The sequence below is a fragment of the Dendrobates tinctorius genome, unplaced genomic scaffold (assembly GCF_039654945.1).
Source record: "Dendrobates tinctorius isolate UK_male_01 unplaced genomic scaffold, ASM3965494v1 ptg000143l, whole genome shotgun sequence".
Classification (NCBI taxonomy): Eukaryota; Metazoa; Chordata; class Amphibia; order Anura; family Dendrobatidae; genus Dendrobates; species Dendrobates tinctorius.
This window is the reverse complement of record NW_027361810.1, coordinates 10,487,639-10,501,653: the sequence shown is the minus strand read 5'-3', so window position 1 is coordinate 10,501,653 and position 14,015 is coordinate 10,487,639. Positions and strand designations below refer to the sequence as shown.

Below are 14,015 nucleotides of genomic sequence, written 5' to 3'. Positions count from 1 at the left end.
GCAAATTAATGAGCATGTTGTTTTTTACCGCGAAGCGATTCCGCCGCTGTAAAAACCGCAGCATTAGCACAGCATTGCGGAATCCCATAGGAATGCATGGGATGCTTATTTTTCGCGGCAAAACCGCGCGGTTAACACCGCCGCGAAAAAAACGCCACGTGTGAACTCAGCCTAAGCGGCACTGGCTGTAATACATAGCTGTCACCTGCCGGGTATGGGGGCGACAGTGACCGTCTCCACACACCCGGGCTTCTCACTAGATGTACAGCACACATTGCATAGGGGTCAGCGCTGCCCTCACTGGGGCAGAAGGCTCCTGTTTCTGCTATTTTATTCCTGCTGTTTCTCTTTTTTCCTTTATAAATCAGTCACCAGGATCCGGACTTTTTAGTTGTTAATCTGTATTGTGTTTTTTCCAAGAGGGATGAGCTTACAGTGTATTTATGCAAAGCAGCTAAAGACCCGCCCCCGAGGAATCCATGTAAGCCACGCCCCCTTGTAAACCCATGCACTAAACAAAAACAACGGCGGAATTTCTGCTTTTCGGTCTCCTCTTTGCACAAAATGCAGTAAAAAGAAATTAAATAGTCGTATGGAGGCTCGAAAAAGCCCTGACCCGAGGAGAATGACAAGTTCTGTCCCCGGGGGCCTCTGAGTAACGCGGTGCTGAGTGCGGCTCCTCCCGGCCGCCGTACTGTAAGCTCCGCCCACTCCCCCCGCGCCTTTCAGAGGCGTGGCTTCTCCTTGTAAACACGTGACGTCATCGCGCCGGATCCCGCCCCTCCTTCCTCGTCTCCCGGAAGTTCCGCAGCGGCGGCCTCGGATCAGCGGCGGTGACAGCCCCGGCCTCGCCGTAACCTAGCAGTCGCCATGGAGCACAGAACGTCCGGCCGCCTGTGCGGTCCTCACCCCCGGGAGGAGAACGGCCGCTTCCAGCTGCCCGCGCACGGCTTCATGGAGTTCCCGGTGAGTGAGGAGGCCCCGGGTCCGCGGTGACGGCAGCTCAGTGGGGAGCAGGAAGCCTTTGTCTCCTGACAACTTAGTGTAAAGTTTTTTTTTCTTTTGTATATGTCCCTGGGAAAGCTGGGTGGTCCCCAATATGGCGGCTGTCACGTGACTCGCTGCCCTCCAATCCGTGTGCGCCCCGCTGTGAGGTCAGAGCGCTGTACCGAGGTGTAACCAGGGAGATCTGCGCTGCAGGAAGGGGGAGCGGTGATGTCACAGTCATGGGGGCAGATGAGGGCGAACCCCAAACTGTTCCCACAAAGCTGAAGCTACAATTGTCCACAATGTCTTGTGGTGAAGATAAAGATTTCCCCTCACTGGAGCTGAGGGTCCGCGGCCGCCCCCTGATAACAGCCCATAGCATTATCCTCCTCCACCATCTGTACAGGGGGCACAATGCAGTCAGGGGGTAACGTCCTCCTGGAATCACCAAACCCAGACTCCTCCATCAGCCGCAGAGAGAGAAGTGCGATCCGTCACTGCACAGAACACGTCTCCTCCAGAGTCCAGTGGTGGCGGCTTTACACCACTCCATCCGACGCTCGGCATTGTGCTTGGTGATGTACGGCTGCATGCAGCTGCTCGGCCATGAAGCTCCCGGCGGGGGCGCAGTGTTTGTGCTGATACCAGAGGGGGTCTGGACTCTGCAGTGTGTTGGGGTTTTTTCTGCTCTCTGCTCTTCAGCACTCGGCCCCCCGCCCTGTAACGTTATGGGGTCTCCTCTTCGTGGCAGAGTTGCTGCAGTTCCTCCCTCTTATCAATAATATCACAAGTGATGGGGGAAGAGTCAGGAGGAAGAAATGTCATGGACGGACTTGTTACCCCAGTGGCTCCTATTACAGGACCGCGCTTGTATCAGGGAATTCTGCACCCTCGGCCGATTTGTCACAGGCTAGTAAAGGCAAGCGGCATGGCGGGGGGGCCGGAGGTAATACACTGGGGGTGAGAGCCCAGAAATTACACACCTAAGGGAGCTGTGGTACTGATGGGACTGGATGTTATACACCTGGAAGGGGGGGGGGGGTGAGAGCCAGGATGGTGCCGCTGCTTATACACTGAGGGGGACGGGGGAGTGCAATGATTGGGCCGGTGGTTATACATCAGGGGGCGCAATGATTGGGCCAGTGGATATACATCAGGGGGCGCAATGATGGGGCCAGTTGTTATACATCGGGGGCGCAATGATGGGGCCGGTGGTTATACATCAGGGGGCGCAACGATGGGGCCGGTGGTTATACATCAAGGGGCGCAACGATGAGGCCGGTGGTTATACATCAGGGGGCGCAACGATTGGGCCGGTGGTTATACATCAGGGGGCGCAGTGATGGGGGCCGGTGGTTATACATCAGGAGGCGCAACGATGGGGCCGGTGGTTATACATCAGGGGGCACAATGATGGGGGCCGGTGGTTATACACCAGGGGGGTGCAATGGTGGGGCTGGTGGTTCTTCACCAGAGGGGTGCAATGGTGGGAGCCGATGGTTATACATCAGGGGGCGCAATGATTGGGCCGGTGGATATACATCAGGGGGCGCAATGATGGGGCCGGTTGTTATACATCGGGGGCGCAATGATGGGGACGGTGGTTATACATCAGGGGGCGCAACGATGGGGCCGGTGGTTATACATCAAGGGGCGCAACGATGAGGCCGGTGGTTATACATCAGGGGGCGCAACGATTGGGCCGGTGGTTATACATCAGGGGGCGCAATGATGGGGGCCGGTGGTTATACATCAGGAGGCGCAACGATGGGGCCGGGGGTTATACATCAGGGGGCACAATGATGGGGGCCGGTGGTTATACAGCAGGGGGGTGCAATGGTGGGGCCGGTGGTTCTTCACCAGAGGGGTGCAATGGTGGGAGCCGATGGTTATACATCAGGGGGCGCAATGATTGGGCCGGTGGTTATACATCAGGGGGCGCAATGATTGGGCCGGTGGTTATACATCAGGGGGCGCAATGATTGGGCCGGTGGTTATACATCAGGGGGCGCAATGATTGGGCCGGTGGTTATACATCAGGGGGCGCAATGATTGGGCCGGTGGTTATACATCAGGGGGCGCAATGATTGGGCCGGTGGTTACCGTATTTTTCGCTTTATAAGACGCTCCGGATTATAAGACGCACCACAATTTTTGAGGAGAAAAATAAGAAAAAAATATTTTTTAATAAAATGGTGGTGCCTCTTATAATCCTTGCATCTTATTGCTTACCGGGGTTGGTGGCTGCGGTGTAGAGGGGTCCCAGGCTCGCTGCTGGAGGAGGCAGGCGTGGAGTGATGCTGCAGGCCGCATTCAGGGATGAGGGGGGGCTCCGATGTGTGCTGTTGCTGCTGCAGAGTCTTGTGCTGGTGTCAGGTTTCTCCACTTGTCCGGCGGCTGGAGGCCGGTGCTGCAGGTGCTCCGGTGCGGCGTTGTGTGTCCATCGATGCCCGGGGCTCTGCCGACATTGTTTGACAGACCAGAGCCCCAGCATTTCCTTGGTTCCCTGTATATGTGCGCTGAAGTGCCGGTAAAAAAAAAAATGGCCGCCGGCGCGTGCGCAGATGGGATCTCGGGACCAGTTCTCGAGAGATGAGATCTGAAATCTCATCTCTCGAGAGCTGGGTCCCGAGATCCCATCTGCGCACGCGCGGCGGCCATTTTTTTGCAGGCACCACCGCGCGCACACAGGGAACCCAGGGAAAATGGCCGCCGGCGCGTGCGCAGATGGGATCTCGGGACCCACCTCTCGAGAGATGAGATTTCAAATCTCATCTCTCGAGAACTGGGTCCCGAGATCCCATCTGCGCACGCGCCGGCGGCCATCTTTTTACCGACACACAGGGAACTGAGGAAATGCCGGGGCTCTGGCCTGTCGCACAATGTTGGCAGAGCCCCGGGCATCGACGGGCACACAACGCGGCACCGGACACACCCGCAGCAGCGGCCAGCAACCGCCGGACGCCCCCGATCACAGCCTAGGTAAGGCATGTCCGCTTTGTAAGACGCACCCCTGTTTTCCCCCCAAATTTTGGGGAAAAAAAGTGCGTCTTACAAAGCGGAAAATACGGTATACATCAGGGGGCGCAATGATTGGGCCGGTGGTTATACATCAGGGGGCGCAATGATTGGGCCGGTGGTTATACATCAGGGGGCGCAATGATGGGGCCGGTGGTAATACATCAGGGGGCGCAATGATGGGGGCCGGTGGTTATACATCAGGGGGCGCAATGATTGGGCTAGTGGTTATTCACCAGGGGGTCGCAATGATGGGGCCGATGGTTATACACCTGGGGGGGCGCAATGATGGGGGCCGGTGGTTATACATCAGGGGGCGCAATGATGGTGCCGATGGTTGTATACCAGGGGGGCGCAATGATGGGGCCGATGGTTATACACCTGGGGGGGTGCAATGGTGGGGGCCGGTGGTTATGCACCTGGGTGTGTGGGGGTATCAGGGCTGTGGAGTTGGAGATGGTATAAAATGTGTTGTATATTTTTTTTTCATAATTATTTGGGAAAGTTATGAAATGTTCCTGATCTCGGCTTTTAGTTTAGAGGAATCTGTGCTGCACTTTATGTAGATGCTCAGTAGTGACCGGGGCTGTGGAGTCAGAGACATTGAGGCTTTTTTAGGTTTGGCTTACCGACTCCACAGCCCTGGGGGCAATGGTGGGGCCAGTGGTTATAGACCTGGGGGGGAGGATTGATGGGGCTTGTAGTTATTGACCTCTGGGGCAATGTGGCTGAAGGAACCAAATGATTTAGCTGTTACGACTCTTGGGCCGACACACTTTCTCCATGTAGTTTTTCGACCCTATGACTCAGTAGGAAAATTTCTCACCTTCCTGAGAGATATTCGGGTTTGTTGTAGTGACTGCTTCATTTTTAGGTGAATCCTTATTAATCATTTTGTGTTTTACTCCAGTTTCTACCTGGACACCCCCAGCTGAGCGAGCGGGTCCGAAAGCGCCTGTATTATGGCTGGGAGGCGGAGTGTCCCATGGAGAACCTGTCCAGTCCCGTGGCCGGTGAGTGCAGCTTCTCTGCTCACGCCCAGTCTTATAGTCCCGCTTAGGCGCTGTAAACACAAAAACAATAGGCTTTTAATTAAACTGAGTTTTTTAATGTAGTAAATTAAGAAAAAATGTGCATTAGTACACACTCCCTTCCAAGGATACTTCATGGTGATGCTGTATGTAAGTGGCACATTGGGTTCAGGACTTTCCCTGCACCATGTTGATGTCCCCTCCTTACTCCTTCTGTCTGTTCATATTCAGACTACAGTCCTGTGTACTCTGCTACCTCGTACCCGAGGGTCTCTCCTTTCTCATTTTGTGTTTCCTTTTTCTTACAGACATCGCTGTGGAACTGTTGCAAAAAGCTGCGCCCAGCCCCATCCGCCGCCTGCAGAGGAAATATGCATCTCACGTGTCCAGGTGAGTACCTGCTCTACATACATCCCGCAGCAAAAGGTGAGGATTCTTAAAAAAAAAAAAAATAGTCTATATACCCTGAAAGGAGAGAAGAACCGGTTCCCCAGAGCTTACACTCTAAACCAGCAGCCCGTTTCTTCTGCACTGCTGTAAAACTACAACTCCCAGCATTCTTCATTCTTCTTAGACATCGAGTTCAGGGTTCGTAGTAGATTTTTTGCGAGTGCTGGTGGAGTAGACTGTGTTGTCACATCAGCGATGACTCGCTCTCAACATAGATGAGACATTATGCGACTGGAGGCGGGCCGTAGTTACAGGACACCGGCGAGTGCCGCTGTGCAGCAAGAATGCGGAGCCGTCGTCCGCGTTGTCAGATGTTTAATCAGAAGCGCTCATTATGTAATTCCTCTTTAATTGTATTTATGTATAAACACACCTCAGCACTGAAATCACAACACGAAGAAGGAAAAGTGGTGGATGACGGAAATCACCGGATGGAGACATTACTGATCTGCGTGCATATGTTGGAAACAACATCTGGATGTATTCAGGCTGGAGTCCGAGCCTTGTGCAGAAGTCCTGGCACCTCCAGCCGCAGCTGCCATCACTGAGGTTGTTAATGGTTGTCTGAGGAAGGTTCTGCCCCTGAATGCATTTGGGCAGATCCTCTGCTTTCCGCTCCTGTGTAATCCTCGACCAAAGACTGATGCGCTCAATGGAGACAAGTCCAGAGGTGCTGTAGCCACGGGAGCAGGTTTAGGCCGTGCAGGCTGCTCACAGCACCAGCAGCATGCAGTCTAAGGTTGTCATGCTGAAAAAAACTGATCCTGGGACACTTTCCCCGGAAATGAATGGAAAGGTGCTTATGGGAAGAGTTTAGTACTGCTTGCTCAGCTCTTTCTGCTGTACCCATAGACTGCAAAGGGGAGAACTGCTGCCCCTCTTAATTGGGAGAACAGCCAATAAGTGAGTTAGGGACAGTGTCCCCAAATCACCTTAAGGGTCCCAGGCAGATTGTAGAATTTTTGTTTAGGCTATGTGATATGAATTGCTGCCAGCCGTGGGGTTACAGGACCTCATAGAAAGCAGATCTTGCTATAGTGGAGACGAGTCGTCTGTCAGGTCATCTGAAAAGGTTATACCCTCAGCTGTCAAAATGCTTAATGACCCTTTGGGATCGTCCACTGTTTTATGTCCACATCTCCTGTGCAGACCTATGTGTCTCCATGTCTACAGACTACAAACAAACCCTGTGTACTCTGATCCTGCAGACGTATTCTTTCCATCAGCCAACATCCGTGCACTAAAGTGGTGTACGTTCACTCTCTCATGTCTTAATAACCACTCAGGAGCCAGACTCCCACCCGTGCGTAATACGGAGGAGCCACTGTGGGATTAGTGGGGGCTGAGAACCCCACTAAACATGGCACTGGAGAGATTACTGTACACACTCCATCCCTCCCCATGCAGTGGCCTCCTCTGTGCTGACAACAGTAGGTAGCGGACCCTTGTTTTGACCTACTGGGGAGCGTCTCAGCTGTGGGACCCCACGGTCATTGGCTCTTGCATAACGTGATTGTAGAGAACTGTGGTGCTGACTGGTGCATCTCTTTGTCTCTAGGGAGGCCTGCATCTCTCCGTGCTCCATGATGTTGGCCTTGGTTTACATAGAGCGGCTGCGACACCGGAATCCCGAGTACCTGCAACAGATCTCCTCCTCCGACCTGTTCCTTATTTCCATGGTGAGCGATGGGAGTCGCAGCAGTCACACGACTTGTTCTCTGGGTTTCATCAGCTGCAGGGCCGGATTTTCCAGTTTGTTGATTTGCAGTCCCCGGGGGCAGACGAATCGTACGTGTGATATGGGGTGTGACACAACCATGTGCAACTGTGCCTACTAATGTGTCACATCGTGGCGAGCGCATTAATCACATTGATCACATGGACGTAGCAGCTCTGCGCCTGTAATACACAGGGACATTGCTGTTCTAGCGAGAAAATGGCTGTGCCAGGGATCATAAGTTCTTATCTGCAGTACCTGGAGGTGGCAACTATACAGCGCTGTGGTGTTTTAGCTTTGTGCACTTCTGGCTACAGGAGCTGCAGATAGCTGATCATTGGGGGGTGCAGAGTACCAGACTCCCGCTAATGTGATTTTGTAAGGATAAACCATTAAGTAGTGGACAACCACTTTAAGCCAATGGAAACCCCATATTGTCATCGAAAGAGTTTGTTTTTTTTTAAATATACAAAGGTCACAAAAAAAGTAATTTAAAACTTTTAATCTCCTGCCATTGTAGGAGTCTCTGCTGGTGTCCAGCCAATCTGTCACCTGACAGCTGCAACTAGTCACTAGCTGTAAGCACGTCCATCTTGTGACAACCAAGGCCAGTGGTTGGTTGCAGGGGTTGTGAGACTGATGGACTAGACATAATCACTTCCGATGCCTATCAGGTTTTTGCTTAAGTAGTTTTTTGCAGCGTTTTTTTTTTCCTTATGTGAAATTAACCTTATAAGACATTGTCTGATCTATTCCAAGTTTCAGAACCCCCCCCCCCTTCCCCCAAAGATAAATCTGACTGGCCACCCTCATTCCAAATGCAGGCAATCGGCCAATCCCTGCCGACAGGCCACACGATTTGGCCACAGGAACGTCACCCGTTCACTTTGACACCCAACACATTCATGTTTTAAACATTGTTGAGAATGTTCATGTGAGATTTTGGACATGTTTTTGTACCATAGATGGTAGCCAGTAAGTATCTGTACGACGAAGGTGAGGAGGAAGAAGTGTTCAACGACGAGTGGGGCGCAGCTGGGAGATTGGATGTCCAGACAGTCAATAATCTGGAGATGAATTTTCTCCGAGCAATCGTAAGTCCGTTGTGTGAGCGCTTTATTTTATGTATTTATTTTTTTAGCTTTTTTCTGAATCTTTAGCAGTTTGTACAGTGTCCCAATAATGCTATGTGCACACACTGCGGAATCACCTGCCGGGTTTTTCCCCGCGGAACCGCAGGTAAAACCGTAGGTAAAGTGACCTGCGGTTTGGCCTGCGGTTTTGCCCTGCGGTTTCACACCTGTACTATGTTAAAGGTGTGAAACCGCAGCGGAATCTGCAGAAACAATTGACTTGCTGCGGTTTATAAACCGCAGCAAAACCGCGTGGAAAAAAACGCAGCGTGAGCACTGAGGTTTTGAAAACCCATAGGGTTACATGGTACTGTACCATGTCTGCGGAACTGCTGCGGTTCCGCAGGGCCAAAACCACAGCGGAACCGCAGCGTGTGCACATAACCTAAATGCCTGCACTGACCACTAGGTGGAGCTCACAGATTATACATCTGGCTCTGAACAGTCTTCAATAACTACCAGAGCTCCCCCTAATGGTGACTGTCAATTTTGAAATTGGAATTTCCACAGATTTTGTGATTTGGAGGTTTGTCTCCTATAAAGATGGAGAATAAGGTTCAGTGCCGATACTGGAACTTTTTTCATTTCATAAAAATAAACTTTTGCTACAAGAAAGTATTTTGTTTGTTTTTTTTATTTGCAGTCATTGTCATTAGTTGCAATCAGTTATTCCATTGTTTTTCTTTGTCTTATAGGATTGGAGTCTTTACACTCACCCAAAGGAATTCTTTGAGGTGCTGCGGTGGCTGGAAGGCCGGTGAGTTATGACAATTTCTATGTACATACTATCCCCTCAGTGTTACTCTTTGCGCATGCATTATGGTGTTTTTTGGTTTTTTTTGCACTACAAAATGGTTTTTGTAAAAGTTTTATTTTATATATCTATATATAAAGTTTTATATTATTATATCTGTATCTCTGCAACCATAACGACCCGTAGAAAGTCTATTCCACACAGTGTGCACTGTGCAGGGCGTTATATGTACCCCAAAAATAATATATTCACCGCACACTCAGAGGAATTTTAATGCCAACAAGTGTTCATTTTATTATGTACAAAACATGTGGGAGCCAAAAAAGAATATATAGCACTAGATGGAAGCGATATACATATAATATATTATATGTATATCGCTTCCATCTAGTGCTATATATTCTTTTTTGGCTCCCACATGTTTTGTACATAATAAAATGAACACTTGTTGGCATTAAAATTCCTCTGAGTGTGCGGTGAATATATTATTATTGGTAATAGGACCTATTGGTCCATTACACCTGCACCTCGTTACTTAGACTTGAGTGCACGCCATCTTTCTAGAATATGTACCCCAAAAGGCCACCACTTATATAAAAAATAGCTGTGGAGGTTAAAATATAACTTTCAATAATTTATCTAATGATCCAAAAGTGTGAGGTGCAGGACAAACAGACACAAAAATAGTATAAATGGTATTTGATTTAAAAAAAAAAATCGCCATTTGATGATTCTAGACATTTGTATCAAGGTGATTATAAGTGCGCTGCAGTAAGTTGACCTGCCACTCAGGATTACAGTCCACAGTGGGTGAGCTGGAATAAGCCATAGCATATACACTAAAGAACCAACCAGGCCCAGAACGCACTCTGCTGTATCAGATAAGATGGTAGGCGCCTTCAGTAGACTTCTCTGGCACTCCAGGGACGCCCTGCGATCCCTGGCTCTCTCCATGGGGCGCCCTGCCATCCCTGGCTCTCTCCATGGGGCGCCCTGCCATCCCTGGCTCTCTCCATGGGGCGCCCTGCCATCCCTGGCTCTCTCCATGGGGCGCCCTGCCATCCCTGGCTCTCTCCATGGGGCGCCCTGCCATCCCTGGCTCTCTCCATGGGGCGCTCTGCGAGCGCCTTGCTGGGTATCGCACACCTTAATTACTGCTGCTAGAGCAGCATTTATGAGGTTACCATCAGCAACCTGAGCTTTTCTCCAATCACTGCTCTTCTACAGCTGGCACCTGGATGTAACACTGGAACTTGTCATAGACAGTTGACATTGTGAAGGGATTATTAAAATAAAAAATATTTTTGTGTTTAAAAATAAAAAAATCAGGTTTCTTTCCTTTGCAGAGTGGCGGAGCAGCAGGGGATGAAGCGCGGCTGGTTCACATACACGGACGTCGCGGTGCTGCTGGAGCAGGAGCTGTGGCAGAAAGCCTTCAGTGACTTCTGCCAGCAAGTGACCAAGGTTTGGAAGCTTCTGGGCCCGGGATGCTCTGCTGTTCTGTGGATTACGCGCTGACCTTAGTTTTGTTTCTCTCCGCAGCTGGCCTGTCTCCTGAGTCTGGTGTACCTCACAGGAGTTGCCACCTTCTTTGCCTCAGTTGCCGTCCTCCAGAAGGCCACCGGCGAAATTAACGGCACAGCGCTTCTCCCCGCCACTGTCACGGAGTCGCCTTCAGATGTCTCCGTACCTCTATTCATCCTGGTGCCACCCGAGGAGACCTCTGGTGCTGCCGTTCCTACGTGCTTCCAAGAACAGGAGTCTGTAGAGCGGCGATCAAGTGTCACTGCTACAGCGTTGTATCTCTGGGGCTCGGTGCTGACCGCACTCACCTACAGCGATCCAGGGGGAGCTGCAAGCGAGGAACCGCAGCCCCCCGACCAGTACTGTCCCTACTGCTCTAAACCAAAATCGTCATCCTGGCCCAAAGCCTGTCGTCAGAATAACGCCACCCGCTGCAGTGTACCCCGTCCAGTCGTCCGTGCCTTTCCAGGACTCCACTACTATGGCTTCCGTGACTCACTACTCCGCTTCAGCTGCCCCAACTCCTGTGTCCTCTCTCCAGGCAGTTCAGCAAACTCGGACTTGTCCAGAAACTTGGAGTTACAGATAAATTTTTGCAGAGGCAGCAGCTTTGACAGGTTACAAAATTTCATCGTTCCAGGTTAACCCATATGTAACCCCCCCCCGGTCAGGCCCGTCTTGCGCCCTGGGATTAGGACCCCCCAACTAAGAGTTGAATCTACTATATCTCATGCTTTTATTTTACTATGACATCGCTAATTTCCGTGTTCAGGTGCTGCTTCTTCTAGAGCTTGCTGTCTGTGAATGCAAATATTCATATTTTTATCCAGAGGGTGAAAACTTGTCCAGACCCAATATCAATGACAGCTGATGGTTTGTTACAATGGTATCCAGTCTAGATGAGCCCATCAGCACAAATATCTCTCCTTTCATGATGGTTTTGTTGCAGTGTATCAGTGCAGGAAAAGTGCATTGGACTGAAGGTCTGGACCATTATTTAAGCTTTAAAAGCGGTTGCCGAGGCTTCATACATTAATGACAATGAGTTGGGGGACTGATGCCTGGTAATCCCCACCAGTTAGCTGTTATTAGCACAGATTGGATGTATACAGCGTACGGCGACAGAACAGAGCGTCGGCTCATATCGCAGTGAATGTGATCTGAGCCTGTGGTGTGTGAGAACAGCCACTACACAATCCACAGAGCTATGTGTAGCTGACTGGTGGGAGTGTGGTGCGTCGGACCCCCATCGATCTGTTATTGATGAACTATCCGAAGAACAAGCATGGAAAACAGTTTTCAGTTAATAACTTCATATTTTAATTCTTTATTTTTACATTATCTGCAGGCTGTCAGTGAATGGAAATTGTGCATCCTGCAAATAAATTTTTTTTTCCATTGATACATCATAGCAATTTATTAAAAGGGTTATCAGGGACTTATCTTATTTTTCCCTACATGACTAAGAATTTACAGGTAGTAGCAAGCTGCCTTCCTGCCCTACCCGGGTCACATACCACTCCTGCCGCCTATTTTCCAGTCTCATTTCACCTCTTGTCAGCAGAGCAGCTCTGTCTCTTCCGTTCTGCTGATTGGAGAGCCGGCTGTCAATCATCAAAACTTCTGCAATGTTAGGCAGCAGAAACGCCCGGTTGACAGAGCAGAACGGAAGAGACATCATCAAAAGCTGCAAAATCACTGGCATGACCGGTCTGCGAGTGGTATTGGGCACAAAAGGCAGATGGGTAGCAACCACATGCCTGTAAGTTCTTAGTCCCAAAGGGAAAAATAAGCAAAATCCTGGATCACCCCTTAAAGACAGAAGAGATTTGTGCTGCTGATGTATTCAGCTCAGATGATTGTCCACAGTGGATGAAATTGTAACAAACCTTCAGCAGTATGAAATAAAAAAGACACTCATCAGTGGCATCTGTCAGCTGTAGAATTCCATGTCAATTAAGACAAAAAAAATTTTCATGCAGAGTATCATATGCAACATCTCCTGGTCGATGAAGAGAACCTTTGCAAGAACAGTCACCCTGGCGCATGTTTTACTGCCAATGGATGTGGTTTTACAATATGGGACGTTGCAAGCCAAATGGCTTAAAGTTGGAGTTTTGTACAGTTTTGCCTGTCTGGGATGCCATAAAGCTGGTGCCTTTCAGGGGGCAACAGTTTTGCCTGCTTCTAAAACTTGCTGACTTTCTGATCCTGATTACTGGAGTTGTTAGTGTGACATTGTCTACAAGACAAACTCAGCCTTCTCCATCTCACCCCCTGCATGGCCTGAATCGTCCTTCATCTAGAATCCCTATAATTACCTCCCAATAGAAGTAGAGGGGTCACCATGGTAAAGCTGCAAAGTAGACGCCGACTCCTATCCTAAAAATTCTTTACCGCACACTGAAAAGTATAGAAAACCTCTCCACTGATATCTGTGAAAGAAGGGCGAGAACCAGCATCAAGTAAAACCCCCTCTACAACTAGTTCAATAATGGTACATTACACTGCAGAGCTGCATTCACTATTCTGCTGCTTTTTATTGGAAACCGTTAGTGAGATTCCGAAAAGATACCTTATCTGAGCTATTAATAGTGAGTGCAGCTCTGGCATATAATACAGGATGCAACTCAGGATTAGTACAGGATAAGTAATGCAATGACCACCAGCAGAATAGTGAGTGCAGCTCTGGAGTATAATACAGGATGTAACTCAGGATCAGTAATGTAATGTATGTACACAGTGACTGCACCAGCAGAATAGGGAGTGCAGCTCTGGGGTATAATACAAGACAACTCCAGATTAAGGTAAGTAATGTATGCAAGAAGTGACTTTATGTAGATTCATTCTGTATGTCACTATAAAGGTGGTGCTAGTGAGGTGTATTCTTTTAAAAACAGATTTAGAATAATAAATTGTTCATGATAGGGGGAATATTTGCTCCTGTAAGGATTCGTTTGCACGTTTGCCCTCTGCTCTATTCCTTGCAAATCTTAGTTTGCCCATCTGCACATCCACCAGGAAACGTCTCTAATTTGGCCAAAAGTCACATTACCGTTAAAAAGGATCTTTTAGTTATGACACCTGGATGCATTCTGCAGCTTTACACATAGAATATGCCTAGTTATATACTGCACTGAGCACTTATTTTATATTAGATATTATATCTAATTTGGTCAATTTAATTACTGTTATCGGTACATTATTTGCATGAGGTGACAAATATCACATTAATAACAAGCGGGATGAATGTGGTTTCGCTGTAGCCATAAAAGAAAAATTGTATTTCAGGGTTTTATTTTTTATGTACAAAATTTCAGCTTCCGTATAACTGAATAAAAACAGAAGTTGGTCTCGCACATCGTCCTTCATGTATGTTATTCATCTTGCATCCTATTACA

At 49.2% G+C, this 14,015-nt stretch overlaps 1 protein-coding gene across 1 annotated transcript; it reads left to right on the top strand.

Annotated features, from left to right (window-relative positions):
* Positions 1 to 764: 764 nt before the first annotated feature.
* On the top strand, positions 765 to 13,973 carry CNPPD1 (cyclin Pas1/PHO80 domain containing 1). The gene is made up of 8 exons (XM_073545438.1): positions 765 to 966; positions 4,916 to 5,018; positions 5,345 to 5,426; positions 7,045 to 7,165; positions 8,169 to 8,297; positions 9,032 to 9,093; positions 10,437 to 10,554; positions 10,633 to 13,973. Exons 1-8 carry the CDS (start codon positions 871 to 873, stop codon positions 11,257 to 11,259), a joined length of 1,338 nt encoding a protein of 445 aa, XP_073401539.1. The 5' UTR covers positions 765 to 870; the 3' UTR covers positions 11,260 to 13,973.
* The last annotated feature ends 42 nt before the right edge of the window (positions 13,974 to 14,015 follow it).